This window comes from Schistocerca serialis, chromosome 2 (assembly GCF_023864345.2).
Source record: "Schistocerca serialis cubense isolate TAMUIC-IGC-003099 chromosome 2, iqSchSeri2.2, whole genome shotgun sequence".
NCBI lineage: Eukaryota > Metazoa > Arthropoda > Insecta > Orthoptera > Acrididae > Schistocerca > Schistocerca serialis.
This window is the reverse complement of record NC_064639.1, coordinates 817442671-817462560: the sequence shown is the minus strand read 5'-3', so window position 1 is coordinate 817462560 and position 19890 is coordinate 817442671. Positions and strand designations below refer to the sequence as shown.

Below are 19890 nucleotides of genomic sequence, written 5' to 3'. Positions count from 1 at the left end.
ACAAGTAGAATGGCCACCCTAGTGTATTAGTGTTTCATGTTGGTACCAAGCCTGATAGTGTATATAAAGGGGTGCTGACAGTGTCAGATGTTGAGTGATCACTGAAGGATACAGATATGCCACATACACTTCTGCGATATGTTTATCAGTATCTGACAGTGTTTGAAAGAGGTCTTCTTGCTGGTCTCCACTTGGCTAGATGGTTGAATCGTGAAATATCGAGAGTGTGGGGCATTCTGGTGTGATAGTGGCTGCATAGAAACGTCAGGGCAGGCATGCTTGTCCTCAATGTTCTGTCTACCACATCTGTGTCCAGAACATGGGATGACTCCCATATTGTGCACTAAGCACATCATAAATCCTTCACATCTGCACCTGCTATTCCAGAACAACTAATGGACTCTCTGCAACATTCTGTGTTATCCCACATCATTGGCCAGAGACTAGCAGCAGCCAAACTGGGGAATTATCGTCTCATGTGCAGACTGTCATTAACACCACAATGCAAAATGTTGATTGGGAGTGGTGCTATGACCAGGAAGCATGGACTGCTGGTACACAGCTTTGCACTGTGTTCAGTAATGAATAGCAGTTCAGCAGTACCTCCAAAGACCACCATTGCCAAGTACAGTAGCAATCTGGGGAGGTGGCTCATCCTTCCAATCCTTTGGAGAGGCATACTGGTATTACTCCTTGTATCATGGTGTGGTGAGACTTTAGGTATGACTTCAGATCACAGCTGATAGTGACAGGTGGAACTCTGACAGAACAATGGTACAGCACGGACACTTTGCATCCTAATGTGCTACCTCTCATATGACAGTATCAAGATGCCATTTTTCAACTGTGTAATTTTTCAACAGGACAATGCTTTTACACACAAACACACACACACACACACACACACACACACACACGCCTATGACCTACCTGCATGTTGCTGCAATATTCCTGTGGCCAGCAAGATCCCTGGCTCTATCCCTGATAGAATGTGTGGAACCTGCTCAGATGTCAAATTCATCCCAGTGTCAGTATCCAGGATATCAAGGGCCTAAGGAGAGGCTACAATGGCTTTAAAACACCTATGCCAACTTAATCCATGGATGCATCCATACCACAAGGGGTGAAGGTTGTACTCTTAAGTGGGCTCATACTACCAAGTTCTTTGTAAATTTGACTTGATTATGTAAGCATTACTATATCACCATATACCCTCTTAATTTGTGAAGTTTAATTTCTTTCCCTCCTCCCCATCTGTGTACTTCACTATTATATCAGACTAGGCAGGCTCCAGCTGTTACCTGTGACACACCAGTGGAACAGCAAGTTACATATTTTGTTTTCTCCAACATTGGTTTTTTTTAGTGTAATTCTTAAATCACTCTTGTATTTTAACATTTAAGAGCTGTAATGTCACACTTTAGTAACTGTAAGTGTAGGTTCGCTCAGTCTGTAGCACATCTGTCATTTATTTTGAGCAGCCAGTGACACAGTTCATAAGGTGTCAGTCTCCAATGCTGACACATGTGAATGGTAGTAAGTTGCATATTCAGTTTTCTCTTTGTGCTTTTATAATTATTTTTAAGTTAGTAATACTAGGATGGATACAATGTGTGTGGCCATGGGAGGAGGTGGCTTCAGTTCACAACCAGCTGAAGACACTTTTGGCCACAGTCAGCCGTCTTGAGGCTGACTGGGAAGTAGTGGTGACAGAGAATGTGGCACATTACATGGAACACATCAGGTCTGTCTTGTTTCGCACATGAGCTCTGCCACCGATGCACCCTGCAGTGTACCCAACATGGGGAATCCGCCCTCACCGCAGGGTGAGAAGCAGGTTGTAATGTGTGTGTTGCTCGAGGCAAAGAGTCAATATGGAGGATGGCCATCTGGCCTCACCTATTCACCCTGTGAGAGAGCTAGGACTGCTTCTTCAGCAGCATCTGAGCATGTGCACAGGGAGAGGGATTTGCTAGTTACAAAGAGCTCCAATGTAAGGCGTTTTACGGAGCTTCTTAGGGAAATGGCACACAGGGCAGAAAGAAGTACAATATGTACTCAGTAAGCAGTACGTGTCGGTGGGTGGGGGGTGTCTCATTCAAGATGTGCACATTACACAGATATCATTTGTACAAAAATGACAGTTTTTACATAGAAAAACATTACATTTTTTGTCACAGAGAAATAATTACATTAACTAAAAAGGGGTAACAAAACTTTTATGTGGAGATAGATTTAATAACTAATGAGAAATTAGATGAATTTATGGCTTAATTCTAGTAGTTGTAACGAAAACTTAATCGAACAAAGGGGAAAATAGAAACTGAGACATCATTTAATATTAAGCTGGCACTCTTCGCATGTGTGTGTCGATTTTTGGCGGGGTCATCTTTCAGATTATCTTCACAGAATATAAAACTTCACATTCTCCATCATATGAGGGTGAATCAAACATAAATCAGAATTTTTGCTTTCCATGACTTTTCGTAAATGGAGAGCTCTGATCATTGTTCCTTTTGTTTCCAGTGATTATTGTCATTCTGTTTCTTTAGTCAGAATCACAATGTCAGAGCAAGAGTTAGTCTCAGCTGTTACACAACAAATTACAGTAAAAATTCTCACAATAGAGTGTAAAACCGTCCAAAATTTTGAAAACACTTGTGCCACAGTTTGGGGACAACTTCCTGAGAAAGACTCAAGTGTAAGACGCAGTTTTTACAAAGACGAGAAACAGTTGAGAATGCAGCTCACCCGTATCACCTGAGGAGCAGTATGACTGAGGAGAATATTTACATTGTTAGCCAGCTTATTGAAGACGGTCACAGAATAACAGTTGTTGAAATTGCTACCGAGGTTGGAGTAAGCTGTAGTAATGCTTAGGCGATCATTACTGATTGGATTTCAGAAAGTATCCTCAAGGTAGGTGCCTCATCTTCTCACTGCAAAGCATTAATTTAATTGTTTCAAGGGGTGCAAGTGGCTACTGACATGCTTCTGAACTGAAGGGAAACATTTTTTGCACCAGACCATGCAACATGGGTGCACCACATTAGACCCCAAAATCAGAAAAAAAGCAACTAAAAGCACAAATCTGCACCTGTAGAAATCAAAAACTCTCTCTCCACAGGGAAGATTCCTGCAATGGTCTTTTTTTATTTTAAAGGAGTTTTTTCCATCGATATTCTCCAACAAGATCCTACTGTGAATATTGCATTCTATTGCCAACTTTTGGTCGAAACAAAATATGCGTATCACCAGAAAAGGTGCATATTTTTAATCTGGGATGTGATCATGCTTAACGACCCCATACAGCTGTCCAAACTCTATAAAAAATTCGGGAACTATTATAAGCCACACTAGAACCTCCTCTGTACAGACTGGACTTATCGCCCTGCAATTTTTTTTCTTTGGATCACTAAAGGAAGCAGTCAGAGGACACAGGATGGCCCTGTCTAAGTGTTTATGCACAACTGGCTGCAGGCACAGCCACATTCATTTTACGAAAACGGGATCAAGAAATTACCTACCCACTGGGAGAAATGTGTTTTCTGTTCAGGAGACTATATAGAAAAATAAGTTCATTTGTATCAATTTTTCTGAAACTTATGTAAATGTATAAAGCAAAACCCTGTTTATATTTGATTCACCATTGTAAGAATGGCACCCTGTTAAAAATATCATCAACAAAGGTTGAAGCTTTCATCCTTAATCTCCAGCTTCTCTTATGTTCATATAGCCTAATTGCCACAGCTCTGGCTAACTGGCCAATATAAACTTTTTTGCACTGCTTGCATGTGATTTTATACACACTATGTTGTGTCAAGGGTTGCTATTTGTATTTACTACTGAACAAAGATTTTGATATGCTAATGGTTAATATAAAATGAAGGTCTGTAGTTGCGAGCAACTTTTTCACAAGATCGTCCGACATTTTGCCAGTCCATGGGATTTTCCACCAAGCTCTGTAACTGTTGAGTGATTACAGTTGGCTAGCATACAGAAGCAATGTAATTTTTGCATTTTATTTTTTCATAGTATATAATAAATCAGGGCAGAACTATACCCAGACAGAGCTGGAAGCGATATGTGAGATGGTCTGGAGTTCCATTTGAAAGGCTGTTTAAGGTAATGGAAGAGATGTGAGGCGGAGCACCATCAAATGGAAAGATGCATGTTTGTGGCTGCATTAATGTTGGGAGCTTGCAGCGATTACCATATCAGTAGCTCTTTTCTGTATAAGCTAAATAGGTGTCTTTTTGTACTACAGGCCCCCAAAATTTTAAGAACAGCCTCCTAGCTCCACTGTAAACTAAATTTTTTTTATGTTGCATGTTTAAATGGTTAACATGTGTTTAAGTCTTATGTACTGTTTATCTGTTTTTGTGACATTCACTTGTCACCTGGAGATGGCCAGAGAAGCCAAAAGCCAGTTCGTGAGCAAATAAACACAATTTTGCAGAACTTTAGGAAGTGTTTGCCTTTTCAACATTATCATGTTGTGCCAAACACCAATGGAAAATTCAATTAATGTAATGAAGTGTGCTAATAAATTTCAATTAACTGTCATGTGAAGGATATTACTGAAACTGGAGTTAACAGCCACACAACATATTTGATTTAACAGAGCTTGTTTACATAATGCACTCCAAAATATGTCAACATTACATGAAACTGTACTTCCTTGGTTGCAATGAAAGCTATCAAGATTGGCGAGAGAATGTGGATTAGAAGAAATGCAAAACTGGTGCAGAACCTGTGATAAAGTTAAGTTCACATTTAACAGTTTGTCACATGCTTATTATCACCTCCACTTATCTGTGCGAGTTCAATAGTTTTGATCACAATGAGCATGAAGACGTAAATCCAATTATCCACGTTACGAAAAGATAAACTGTTGACAACAAGTGCGGACAATCAATACATTGCTGATCAAATAACAAACTTCTCAAATATAAAAATAAATATGGATTAGATCAAAATATTAAATATGCTCCACTATGCAAAGTCCCTGAAAAACAGCTAGATGTGCTAAAAGTATATCTTTAACATGCTTTAGATGAGGATGTTTCTATGAAACACATGGTAGGGCACCATTTGAGAACTACTGCTACTGATAGTGACAAACTCTATGCAATGAAATCAATATATTAAGCAAGCTTAAGAAGAAAATAACCTCGAACAAAGTCATCACTAATAAATCTGATAAATCAAACAGTTTAATTCTTTTGAACAAAGGCGTTTACGTTACCAAAATGAACCATTTAATTGATAGTTTCAACTACCTACACCTACAAAAACATCAGACTGCAGCTTTCACTGAACACGTAAAAACCACCACCAAATTATGGAAAAGTATTATATCTAAAACTAACAGCCATATGCTAGTTAATAAGAATCATATGGCTCAGAGATTATATGGCTTACAAAATTACATAAAGATGGTGTTCCAGTACATCCAGTAATTACTTTCTTTGCTCCTTATTAGCTACTAGTGAAAGCTAGATTATATCGTTCAGAAAAGACCAGTTTTAAATCTAAGTTTCGTATAAAACATTCTACAGCTCTTGTTGATAAAGATATGCAAATGTATAAACAGATCTTTTGCACAAATCGACAGTAAATCCTGTAGAATTACATGACATAATCAATACTATTCAAATGTTTGTAAAACAGAATTACTTCCAGTTCCGAAACAAGTACAAACGAAAGCGCTGGCATGTCGGTAGACACACAAACAAATACAAACACACACAGAAAATTCAAGCTTTCGCAACAAACTGTTGCCTCATCAGGAAAGGGGGAAGGAGAGGGAAAGACGAAAGGAAGTGGGTTTTAAGGGAGAGGGTAAGGAGTCTTTCCAATCCCGGGAGCGGAAAGACTTACCTTAGGGGGGAAAAGGACGGGTATACACTCGCGCACACACACACATATCCATCCACACATATACAGACACATATTTAAAGACAAAGAGTTTGGGCAGAGATGTCAGTCGAGGCAGAAGTGCAGAGGCAAAGATGATGTTGAATGACAGGTGAGGTACAAGTGGCGGCAACTTGAAATTAGCGGAGATTGAGGCCTGGTGGGTAACGGGAAGAGAGGATATATTGAAGAGCAAGTTCCCATCTCCGGAGTTCGGATAGGTTGGTGTTGTTGGGAAGTATCCAGATAACCCGGACGGTGTAACACTGTGCCAAGATGTGCTGGCCGTGCACCAAGGCATGTTTAGCCACAGGGTGATCCTCATTACCAACAAACACTGTCTGCCTGTGTCCATTCATGCGAATGGACAGTTTGTTGCTGGTCATTCCCACATAGAATGCATCACGTGTAGGCAGGTCAGTTGGTAAATCACGTGGGTGCTTTCACACGTGGCTCTGCCTTTGATCGTGTACACCTTCCGGGTTACAGGACTGGAGTAGGTGGTGGTAGGAGGGTGCATGGGACAGGTTTTACACCGGGGGCGGTTACAAGGATAGGGGTCAGAGGGTAGGGAAGGTGGTTTGGGGATTTCATAGGGATGAACTAGGAGGTTACGAAGGTTAGGTGGACGGGGGAAAGACACTCTTGGTGGAGTGGGGAGGATTTCATGAAGGATGGATCTCATTTCAGGGCAGGATTTGAGGAAGTCTTATCCCTGCTGGAGAGCCACATTCAGAGTCTGGTCCAGTCCCGGAAAGTATCCTGTCACAAGTGGGGCACTTTTGTGGTTCTTCTGTGGGGGATTCTGGGTTTGAGGGGATGAGGAAGTGGCTCTGGTTATTTGCTTCTGTACCAGGTCGGAAGGGTAGTTGCGGGATGCGAAAGCTGTTGTCAAGTTGTTGGTGTAATGGTTCAGGGATTCCGGACTGGCGCAGATTCGTTTGCCACGAAGACCTAGGCTGTAGGGAAGGGACCGTTTGATGTGGAATGGGTGGCAGCTGTCATAATGGAGGTACTGTTGCTTGTTGGTTGGTTTGATGTGGACAGACGTGTGAAGCTGGCCATTGGACAGGTGGAGGTCAACATCAAGGAAAGTGGCATGGGATTTGGAGTAGGACCAAGTGAATCTGATGGAACCAAAGGAGTTGAGGTTGGAGAGGAAAATCTGGAGTTCTTCTTCACTGTGAGTCCAGATCATGAAGATGGCATCAATAAATCTGTACCAAACTTTGGGTTGGCAGGCTTGGGTAACCAAGGAGGCTTCCTCTAAGCGACCCATGAATAGGTTGGCGTACGAGGGGGCCGTCCTGGTACCCATGGCTGTTCCCTTTAATTGTTGGTATGTCTGGCCTTCAAAAGTGAAGAAGTTGTGGGTCAGGATGAAGCTGGCTAAGGTAATGAGGAAAGAGGTTTTAGGTAGGGTGGCAGGTGACCGGCGTGAAAGGAAGTGCTCCATCGCAGCGAGGCCCTGGACGTGCGGGATATTTGTCTATAAGGAAGTGGCATCAATGGTTACAAGGATGGTTTCCAGGGGTAACGGATTGGGTAAGGATTCCAGGCGTTCGAGAAAGTGGTTGGTGTCTTTGATGAAGGATGGGAGACTGCATGTAGTGGGTTGAAGGTGTCGATCTACGTAGGCAGAGATACGTTCTGTGGGGGCTTGGTAACCAGCTACAATGGGGCGGCCGGGATGATTGGGTTTGTAAATTTTAGGAAGAAGGTAGTGGTGCGGGGTGTCGGTGGGGTCAGGAGGTTGATGGAGTCAGGTGAAAGGTTTTGTAGGGGGCCTAAGGTTCTGAGGATTCCTTGAAGCTCCGCCTGGACATCAGGAATGGGATTACCTTGGCAAACTTTGTATGTTGTGTTGTCTGAAAGCTGACGCAGTCCCTCAGCCACATACTCCCGACGATCAAGTACCACGGTCGTGGAACCCTTGTCCGCCGGAAGAATGACAATGGACCGGTCAGCCCTCAGATCACGGATAGCCTGGGCTTCAGCAGTGGTGATGTTGGGAGTAGGATTAAGGTATTTTAAGAAGGATTGAGAGGCAAGGCTGGAAGTCAGAAATTCCTGGAAGGTTTGGAGAGGGTGATTTTGAGGCAGAGGAGGTGGGTCCCGCTGTGACGGAGGACGGAACTGTTCCAGGCAGTGTTCAATTTGGTTAGTGTCTTGGGGAGTTGGATCATTAGGAGTAGGATTAGGATCATTTTTCTTCATGGCAAAGTGATACTTCCAGCAGAGAGTACGAGTGTAGGACAGTAAATCTTTGACGAGGGCTGTTTGGTTGAATCTGGGAGTGGGGCTGAAGGTGAGGCCTTTGGATAGGACAGAGGTTTCGGATTGGGAGAGAGGTTTGGATGAAAGGTTAACTACTGAATTAGGGTGTTGTGGTTCCAGATTGTGTTGATTGGAATTTTGAGGTTTTGGAGGGAGTGGAGCTGGAAGTGGGAGGTTGAGTAGATGGGAGAGACTGGGTCTGTGTGCAATGAGAGGAGGTTGAGGTTTGCTGGAAAGGTCGTGAAGGGTGAGTGAGTTGCCTTTCCGGAGGTGGGAAACCAAGAGATTGGATAGTTTTTTGAGGTGGAGGGTGGCATGCTGTTCTAATTTACGGTTGGCCTGTAGGAGGATTCTCTGAACAGCCGGTGTGGATGTGGGAGAGGAAAGATTGAGGACTTTGATTAGGGATAGGAGTTGACCAGTGTGTTCATTGGCAGAGTCAATGTGTAGGTGAAGGATTATGCTGGTGAGGGCTATGGATTGTGCAGTTTGGAACTGGTATAGGGACTGATGGATAGAAGGATTACAGCCAGAGATGGGAACTTTAAGTGTGAGGCCTTTGGGGGTAATGCCAAATGTCAGACAAGCCTGAGAAAATAAAATATGCGAGTGTAATCTGGCTAGGGTGAAGGCATGTTTGCGGAGGGAATGTAAATAAAACTTAATGGGGTCGTCGTGGGAATGTTGTGAGGGTGACATGGTATTAGAAGGTGGAAAGTGTAACATGAGGTTGAAATGAAAATGAAAATAACTGGAGAAAGTAACTGGAGATCTGTTGTGAAAAAAGGGGAAAAAGTGTTTGATAAATCTGGGCTATGTTGATCCTGAGGTGAACTTGGGTTGGTAGACAACGATGTGCACAAAGGTTAGGTGGTTGTGTTGCCGCCAAAACACGTTAAAGGATGGAGAGACTCGGGAAAATTTCGAAAAAACGGCGTGTAAATGTATTAAAAAGAGATGTAAAACAGTTTGAATGTTTTACTTCTGATGAAGGCACTCATAGTAGTGCCAAAACCAAGTCAAAAGACTTAATTTTGCAACCGAGGGCTGTAATTGCTTTAATTTTACTGCAAAGTGATACGAAATGGAATGAACATGTCGGGATGGTAGTAGGGAAGGTGAATGGCCGACTTTGCTTTATTGTGAGAATTTCAGGAAAAAGTGGTTCATCTGTAAAGAAGATTGAATATAGAATACTAGAGTGACCGATTTTTTTGTATTGTGGTTTGTGGGATTAAAGGGATCAGACTGCTATGGTCATTGGTCTTTTAAGTATTGCTAGAGTATTTGCAGTTCCCACCCGGTCAGATTAAAGGCAAACTCTTTGCCTTTACAAATGTCTGCTTGTGTCTATATGTGCGGATGGATGTGTGTGTGTACGAGTGTATACCTGTCCTTTTTCCCCCTAAGGTAAGTCTTTCCGCTCCCGGGATTGGAATGACTCCTTACCCTCTCCCTTAAAACCCACATCCTTTCGTCTTTCCCTCTTCTTCCCTCTTTCCTGATGAAGCAACCGTTGGTTGCGAAAGCTTGAATTTTGTGTGAGTGTTTGTGTGTCTATCAAAAAGGCAACGCTTTCGTTTGGTAAGTTACATCATGTTTGTTTTTAGATATTTTTTTCCCACGTGGAATGTTTCCCTCTATTATATAAGTATGTAGATGTAGTGTAGATGTTTATCTGTATTTACATTGCTACACAATATAAACTGGTTCGAAAGTGAATTTTTAAGACACAGATTAGTTATCAGACATTTCTACAAGCCACTAGATTCATAAACATCAGCCGAGGTGTCATTCAAACATAGCTTAAACTCAACAGCACAGAAATATCTCAAGTTTATTGTAGTATTAGTAGGTGGTGGCTAACCTGTTTAGCACTGGCTGGGAAAACTATGCAATACACAGTGTAGGCACATTAATGCAACCACTGTTAAAGTTCAATGTAACATGCATTAACATTTACATAGGGCAGATGGCACCATTATCAGTGGAGGGTATATAAAGCATGTCGGGTGGGTGGGGGTGGAACAGTGCAGCCTTTGTCACAATGCCAAAACGGAGTGATTTATCTGACGTCCAATAGGGCATGACCATTGGCATTTCGGCCAAAGGTGGAAGCATTTCTGACACAGCTAAGTTTGTAAACTCTGTGTGCTGCCGTGGTTAAAGTGTACTGGGCATGGCAACAAGGTACTACCCAAAACTGGTGCCGAGGCAACTGTGGGGCACCACGGGCCATGGATGACAGGGCGTACGGCTGTGGAGATGCGTATGGACGAATAGATGTGCAACTATTGAGCAACTGACCATCCAGATGCATCAAGGAGCTACCAATAGTGTCTCCTCAATGACCATTCACCAAACACTGCTGTGCATGGGCCTCCACAGCAGGTGCATGGTTCATACATTCATGCTGACTGCTGACCATCGGCAACGAAGGCTGGAATTTGCATGCCAATACCGCAACTGGACGTCCACTTAGTGGTGAGGTGACAGATGGCCTTTCAGATGAATCATGTTTTATGATCCATCATAAAGATGGTTGTTGGCATGAATGGTGTGAAACATCTTACAGCAAATGTCTTGCAACAATCGTCAGAAGGGAATGCTTCTGTAGCATTCCCTTGGTGATCTCATATTCTGGAAGGCACAGTGGTTTAACACAAGCTTAAAACTACCCTTGGAGACCATGTCCACCCCTACATGTAGTTTGTTTTTCCTCAGCAATATGGCATCCACCAGCAGGACAATGCAATGTGTAATACTGAATTCATTCTCAGACAACTACATAAAACATCTAGTTCGACAGCCCACCTGTGGAAGAAATATTTTAGGCCTCCTAACTACAAACAAACTCAATGTTTTCGAGAGTGTACCCAATAGAGGGGGATTAGCAAGCATGATTCTATTAAAGGAACAATGGTCACCAAAGGTAATAATTTAATCTAGAAAGCAACAAGAATATTCAAATTTGGTCAAACTAACAGACTTCACTAACAACCTACTTGACAAACTGAGAACATTTAGTTCAAACCTGAAAAACACAATGTTTTGTGACTTACACTCAAAGACACTGTAAACCATGGTATAGATAAATATGTAACAAGTAAAGTAATAGACAAAGATCCCACTTCTCTTGTGACATCAATAGGTAAATATTGCAAGAACAGAAACTATTATACTCTCGCTACAAAACAGACTGCAGGAATAAGAAGGACTAACTACATGTGAAGCATACAATTCCACAGATAAATCCTGGTGACAGGTCTATTAAAAACCTTAAATCTGCAAAGCTGAAATTGAAGACAGGAGTCAGAAATTAGAAATATTAAATTCCTCACTTCAGGGTGTATACGCGGACAAGGAAAAAAATTCCCGGACTTTTCCCGGTTAAAAATACACTTTCTCCCGGACGAAAATACACTTTTCTGTGTTAAATGACAGGATACTTTCCCTCGGAGCTGTAAAATTTATCAGTCCTTTGAAGGGTTAAGGTTTCATGCATCGGCTTGATATTCCCGGCACATTAGTAAACAACCACAAGCGGGAAAAAAATTATATGCAGCCACAAGTATGTTGCATATTTTCATATTACAAAAGTAGAAATTCGAATTCCAACAAACTCGGCAAGTTACTTTCCGAAGCATCGAAATCGAGTTTGCGATGCATTTTTGTAAGTCAGTCATAATGCCACGTGATCTCGCCAGCCAATGAAGGCAGGTATTCACAGCACAGAACATGTGATGTAGTCAGTCAACAGCAACATCACTGTTAAACAGCACGAACACACGAGTAGGTAAAGTTAATGGTTTAAATTTATATATAAGTGTGGCTGCAAGGGAAGCTGCGCTTTCACATATAATACTGCTCTCGAAGATCATTTAGCCACCAGAAAAGCTAAGGTTTCACGTATAAATCTGTTTTTTTTCTACGAGTGTTATAATCCAAGAGCATTGGAATTTCGTAAACCGCACTAAAATACCCAATTCCGTTTAAAGTAGATGTTCGTATGTCCAGATTCACAATGAAGTAGGTCCCAATCTGAAATTAAGCTTTTCAGTGTGGTTTTCAGGATGTACATTTTATTGGAGTATCAATACTGCATTATTTCGTGTTTGGTTCTTTATTATCATGGCACTGAATGAAGTAAAGACCTGCACCTGGCGGCCGTACTTCCTCAAATAGGGGTCTCCTGGCCAACAATGCCACAGGGTCTCCTGGCCAACAATGCCACATGCTCATTTCATTTTATCGATAGTTCTATACGTGCCAGAAGAAGAAAATGTGCACTTGTAATCCAGCAAAAAGTTGAAACTAGTCAATAGTATGGGACGAAACACTTCGTTTCAAATAAATTGACTGCCTCAGCGGAAAAGATTAATAATAACTAAATTTCTTTAGCAAACCGATGAAAATAACTTCACCGTTCTGCAAGGCGATTAATGCTCGATTGTTATAAACCTGGAATTAAAATAAAACAAAAAAACTGAAACGAATAACATATTTTAGCCTTCCATAATTATGTTATTTATTTTATCTATGAATCTACGTAATCAACGAATTGATGGCCCCCGGCCACAGAAATCCGTTTTGTTTTCATTTGACATGAGATCTGTAAACGAAGAGGAAACAGCAAAATAATTAAATGCAAACACTATGTCCCACAAAAGTTTTCCAGGTAGCACATGACTGCTTGCTACAACCACACTTCCACAAGTAGTCAGAAGTGGGAGAATGTACTGTTCATAAGCAACTGGCATCTTCTCGAATGAAGCTAACGTAAACAATTGTGACGTCACGCTCATCGCAAGTAGTTTGCTGTTATGAAGTATTGCATGGTCTTTCGTCCTAAAGCATTTAAAACACTTTGTTGTTGGCAGACGTTTGCGTGTGCAGTTTGTTTTCTTGTAAATGGTGCATTTCCTTTGCAACTTAAATTTTACTTAATTTTTTTCTCCTGTTTATGTTTTATTGCTGCAATATAATTCTACAGTAGCGAGGTAGAGTAATATTCTCTGTTAGACCATCACTTGTTAGCAACCAAAATTACAAAAATTTAATTGAAAACTAAAACTCTGAAAAATTCCCGGAGTTCTAAAAAATTCCGGTGTTTATCCCAGTTTCCTCCCGGCTGAAAAAAATTCCCGGGTTTTTCCCGGATCTCCCGGGGCGTATACACCCTGTCACTTACATATGTAGCTGTTACCATACTAACGTTTGACAAATCATAGCCTTACACAAATGGGAAATACTAATACATGCACCCAAAAAATCAAGTAAATTACGACTACTCAAAGCAAACAAGGCACCAAGACCAACAGAATTTCAATCTAGTTTTTCATAGAACATTGCGGAATTAGTGCCTTTCTTAGCTTGCATTTGTAGAGAATTTCTTGCCCATCGGATAGTCCCCACTGGGGAAGAGTGCAGGTTACTCCAGCTTACAGGTGAGAAAGAATGGGTGAACAGAATTGCAGACCAATAGATGTCGATTTGTTGTAGAATTCTGGAGAATATTTGAAACCCTAACACTTTTCCAGATTGGGTGGGGTGGGGTGGGGTGGGGGTGGGTGGCGCTTCTCTCACAGAATCTACACCTATGTCAATACTCCACTAACCACTGTGAAGAGCATGGCACAGGATACATCCCACTGCACCAGTTATTACGGTTTTTCCCTGTTCCATTCACACATAGAGCATGTGAAGAATGGCTGTTTAAATGCCTGCATGCATGCTTCATTAATCTGATTTTGTCCTTGCGATCCCTATGATGGTGACACATAGGGATTTTTTGTATATTTCTAGTCATCATTTAAAGCCGGTTGTAGAAACTTTGTAAGCAGGCTTTCTCAGGATAGTTTACAACATCCTCAAGAGTTTACCAGGTCAGTTTCTTCAGCATCTCTGCGACACTCTCCATTGGGTCAAACAAACCTGTGACCATTCATACTGTCCTCCTATGGCTACGTTCAATATTCCCTGGGGATTCCACACATTTGAGCAATATTCTAAGATGGGTTTCTTGAGTGGTTTGTAAGCAATCTCCTTTGTAGACTGATTGCATTTCCCCATTATTCTACCAATAAATGGTAGATTACCATCTGCTTTACCCACGACTGGGCCTTTGTGACCATTCCATTTCATATACCTACGAAGTGTTACTTGATGAGTTGACTGAGTCCAGCTATGACTCTTTGATGCCAGAGTCAAAGGATACTACATTTTTCATTTTGCGGAGAGCACAATTTTACATTTCTGAACATTTAAAACAAGGTGGCAATCTCTGCACCACTTTAAAATCTTATCAAAGGTCTGACTGAATATTTATGCAGCTTCTTTCAGACATGACTTTATTACAGATAACAGCATCATCTGTGGAAAGTCTGAGATTACTGTTAACATTGTCTGCAAAGTCATTAATATAAAATATAAGCAGCAAAGATCTCAACACCCTTCCCTACACACACCCAACGTTACTTCTACATCTATCAATGACTCTCCATCCAAGATAACCTGCTGAGTCCTCCCTACCAAAAAAGTCCTCAATGCAGACATAAATAGTGCTTAATAACACCATACAATTGTACTTTTCATAACAAGCATAGATGTGGTACGGCATCAACTGCTTTTCGAAAATCGAGAAATTATGCATCTATTTGACTGCGGTTACCCAAGGCTTTCAGTACACCACGTGAGAAAAGAGTAATTTGGGTTTTACATGATCGATGTTTTTGGTATCCACATTCATTGGCATGAAGGAGGTTATTCTGTTTGAGATACCTCATCCTGTTTGAGCTCAGAATATGCTCCAAGATTCTATAACAAATCTATGTCAAGGATACAGGATGGAGTTTCACTACTGTTCTTGTAGAACTCTAGCTTTCTTCCAGCTACTGGCCATGGCTGTTTGGTTAAGGGATCTACAATAAATTATAGTTAAAAGATGGACTAACTCAGCTGCACATTCAGTATGGAATAAGACAGAAATTTCATTGGGCCCTTGAGGTCTGTTCAATTTTATGATTTCAGTTGTTTCATAATGCTACTAAGATCTATTTCACTGATCCTTTCAATGATATGTAAATTAAATTGGGGCAGTACTCGTGAATTTTCCTTTGTAAAAAGAACTTTTGAAAGCAGAGTTTAGCATTTCTGCTTTTGCTTTGCTCCACCTCAATTTCAGCTCCTGCCTCATCCACGAGTGTCTGGATGTTACCTTTGATGCCACTACCAGCCTTTACATGCCACTAGAATTTCTTTGGGTTTTGTGGAGGAGCTTTCAACAATATTCTGCTAAAATAACTGAAGGTTTCATGCAATGCTCTTTTGACAGCCAAATGTGTTTTATTTAGCATCTCTCTAGTCCTATGCTTGGTTTTGTACTGATTACGCAGTAGCCTCTGTTTCCTTAGAAATTTCTTTACCGTGAGGTTGTAACATGGAGAGCTCTCCCATTGTGAACTCCTCTACTGGGTACATATCTGCCCAGAGTACTTATCTATCCAGAATGTTGTTCCAGTATTTGGAGTCACAAATTAGGAATGGCAGCAGCCACTGAACAAATTTACAGAACTGTTCCAATAATTGTCACAGGTCAATAAAACCTATGTTACAGGGTAACAGGTATGTTTGGGGAACTTTAATGACAATCTTGAGAAGAAAGAAACATCGTTCTTCCCCAATCCTGTTGGATAAATTAAGAGAAACACTATCTAAGGAAGACTGTGAAACATTTCCACAGCCACTATCAAATGTATGGTATAGGGACAATGAACTAAGATGAAAGATTACAGCACATGTAAAGGCATACAGATAGTAATTTTTCCCCTCTATCAATGAGAGAATATATATATAACAACAAAAATTTCAGAGAATCATGTGAGACAGAGAATCTCTAACACTGGAACAAAGTATTTTCTGTCACATCCTGCAAAGTAATGGGCAGTGTGTACATAAAAAAAGTATGTAAATACTCACTCTTTTTTACCAAATTTCGTCATAAGGCGATATAGATTTTTCCAAAGTCGATCCTTGCGACCGATCTGAAATGTGCCAGGAAAATGATTTACTTTTTGAAAGTCCTTCAGTGTTTTGAAACAAAAGGATTTCATATGCTTTCCCCAAGTACCACACCAATCATTTGATTCTGGAAAACAAAACAATGGGAATGTAACAAACTATGTTTAATCTAACTATTATGATACAGGATTAATACTATAATAATAATAATAATAATAATAATAATAGTGGTAGCAGTAGTAGTAGTAGTAGTAGTAGTAGTAATCACACTGATTGATACAACCCAGCTCTAGACTGCTACAATTTATATTAACTTTCACTGTTTTGTTAATTGTGCAATGCCCACTATGGAAGCATTGTATAAAGGAACTTAATAATTTTTCTTGTTGATAAATGTATAGATAATAATTCCACTTTCATACCAAAGATTAATTTGAAAAATATTTAACACTGATGGACAAAAGAAAATTTATGCTTTTCGTTTATTGGTTTTAGTAATAGTTACCTTTCATTGTTCTCATGTCCTGGTGATAAGACGTGCTGTGTAATTTTAAAGTGAAATTGTAAATGATGGAAGTAATTTATGAACAATGTGATTTCTCATTAACGATACCACGGATCCCAGCTCCTGTAACTCTAGAAGATTAATTTATTTTAATTTTGTATGGAGAATTTAGATGGAGGCAATGATCCTCACGACAGCTCAGCTCAACAACAGAGACACATGAATGTGTTCATCTCTTTCCCTTCATGGCCGCCAAGGACAATTTCAATATTTAGCTAATATCTGCCAAGACATTCAGAACCTGAAATCTTTCTTTTCATTTAACTATGAAGTCCGATTATTTCCTTTCTCAGATGAATAAATGCATTTTAACCACAATTCTTTTTACCCGGGCCATGGGGAATGACAGTACTTATAATGTACGTGCCTCTATCCCAATCATACGTTTGCTTACAATTGAGTGTGTACCAACGTAACTATACTTATGACCCATTTCCTTCACAGTATCCTATCACTTTCCGGGACTGGATCAGACTCTGGATGTAGCTCTCCAGCAGGGATACGACTTCCTCAAATCCTGCCCTGAAATGAGATCCATCCTTCATGAAATCCTCCCCACTCCACCAAGAGTGTCTTTCCGCTGTCCACCTAACCTTCGTAACCTCTTGGTTCATCCCTATGAAATCCCCAAACCACCTTCCCTACCCTCTGGCTCCTACCCTTGTAACCGCCCCCGGTGTAAAACCTGTCCCACGCACCCTCCCACCACCACCACCACCACCACCACCACCACCACCACCACCTACTCCCGTCCTGTAACCTGGAAGGTGTACACGATCAAAGGCAGAGGCACATGTGAAAGCACTGACATGCCTACACTGTGAAGCTTTCTATGTGGGAATGACCATCAACAAACTGTCCATTCGCATGAACAGACACAGGCAGACAGTGTTTGTTGGTAATGAGGATCGCCCTGTGGCTAAACATGCCTTGGTACACGGCCAGCACATCTTGGCACAGTGCTTCACCGTCCGGGTTACCTGTATACTTCCCACAGACACCAACCTATCAGAACTCCGGAGATGGGAACTTTCCCTTCAATATATTCTCTCTTCCCATTACCCACCAGGACTCAACCTCCGCTAATTTCAAGTTGCCACCGTTCGTACCTCACCTGTCATTCAACAACATCTTTGGCTCTGTACTTCCGCCTCGACTGACATCTCTGCCCAACCTCTTTGCATTTACGAGGTGCATTCAAGTTCTAAGGCCTCCGATTTTTTTTCTCCGGACTGGAAAGAGATAGAAACATGTGCATTGTTTTAAAATGAAGCCGCATTCATTGTCAATACGTCCCAGAGATGGCAGCACCGTACGGCAGATGAAATTTTACCGCCAGTGGCGAGAATGAGAACTGTTTTAAATACTTAAAATGGCGACATGTTTCCTTACTTGAACAGCGTGCAATCATTCGTTTTCTGAATTTGCGTGGTGTGAAACCAATTTAAATTCATCGACAGTTGAAGGAGACGTGTGGTGACGGAGTTATGGATGTGTCGAAAGTGCGTTCGTGGGTGCAACAGTTTAATGAAGGCAGAACATCGTGTGACAATAAACCGAAACAACCTCGGGCTCGCACAAGCCGGTCTGACGACATGATCGAGAAAGTGGAGAGAATTGTTTTGGGGGATCGCCGAATGACTGTTGAACAGATAGCCTCCAGAGTTGGCATTTCTGTGGGTTCTGTGCACACAATCCTGCATGACGACCTGAAAATGCGAAAAGTGTCATCCAGGTGGGTGCCACGAATGCTGACGGACAATCACATGGCTGCCCGTGTGGCATGTTGCCAAGCAATGTTGACGCGCAACGAAAGCATGAATGGGACTTTCTTTTCGTCGGTTGTGACAATGGATGAGATGTGGATGCCATTTTTCAATCCAGAAACAAAGCGCCAATCAGCTCAATGGAAGCAGACAGATTCACCGCCACCAAAAAAATTTTGGGTAACCGCCAGTGCTGAAAAAATGATGGTGTCCATGTTCTGGGACAGCGATGGCGTAATCCTTACCCATTGCGTTCCAAAGGGCACTACGGTAACAGGTGCATCCTACGAAAATGTTTTGAAGAACAAATTCCTTCCTGCACTGCAACAAAAATGTCCGGGAAGGGCTGCGCGTGTGTTGTTTCACCAAGACAACGCACCCGCACATCGAGCTAACGTTACGCAATAGTTTCTTCCTGATAACAACTTTGAAGTGATTCCTCATGCTCCCTACTCACCTGACCTGGCTCCTAGTGACTTTTGGCTTTCTCCAACAATGAAAGACACTCTCCGTGGCCGCACATTCACTAGCTGTGCTACTATTGCCTCAGCGATTTTCCAGTGGTCAAAACAGACTACTAAAGAAGCCTTCGCCGCTGCCATGGAATCATGGCGTCAGCGTTGTGAAAAATGTGTACGTCTGCAGGGTGATTACGTCATGAAGTAACGCCAGTTTCATCGATTTCGGGTGAGTAGTTAATTAGAAAAAAAAAAAAAAAAAAAAAAAAAAAAATCGGAGGCCTTAGAACTTGAATGCACCTTGAACATAATTATGCTTGTGTCTGTATATGTGCGGATGGATATGTGTGTGCGCGCGCGCGCTCGCGATTGTATACCTGTCCTTTTTTCCCCCCTAAGGTAAGTCTTTCCGCTCCCGGGATTGGAATGACTCCTTACCCTCTCCCTCAAAACCCACATCCTTTCGTCTTTCCCTCTCCTTCCCTTTTTCCTGATGAGGCAACAGTTTGTTGCGAAAGCTTGAATTTCTTGTGTATGTTTGCAATCTTTACATCTGAAATTGGATCAATTGCTGTAATTTTATATTCGATGCCATGTTTGTGATTGAGTACAATGGAAAATAATTGGTTTACTAGGAAGATGTGCTAATAGTACCATGCCCCAGCCATTGTTAATAAATGTGCTAAGTTGTAATTACTTTGCATTTTTTCGTCCTGAGATGTACGACCCCAAAGAAAGTGCATTTTTCTCTGCAGGTTTTTCTAGTCACTTTAATGCGTTATGTTGCGGGTAAGCTACTAAAAACAGCATAGTGAACGCATTATTGTGGCAAGATAGACACGAAGCCCACGCCTACTACAGTAGTACAAGATTATATGCCAACTGG

The 19890-nt window shown here is 41.4% G+C and overlaps 1 protein-coding gene across 6 annotated transcripts in view; it reads right to left on the bottom strand.

Annotated features, from left to right (window-relative positions):
* LOC126458060 (tubulin monoglutamylase TTLL4-like) overlaps positions 1 to 19890 on the bottom strand; it is a 255365-nt gene that overhangs the window by 156116 nt on the left and 79359 nt on the right. For all 6 annotated transcript variants that reach the window (XR_007585569.1, XM_050094857.1, XM_050094861.1 and 3 more), the window contains exon 8: positions 16174 to 16342. Coding sequence is in view for 5 of the 6 variants with exons in the window: in XM_050094857.1 (XP_049950814.1) it covers positions 16174 to 16342 (169 nt within the window). In the remaining variant the exon portion in view is untranslated. The remainder of the gene's footprint in view (positions 1 to 16173; positions 16343 to 19890) is intronic.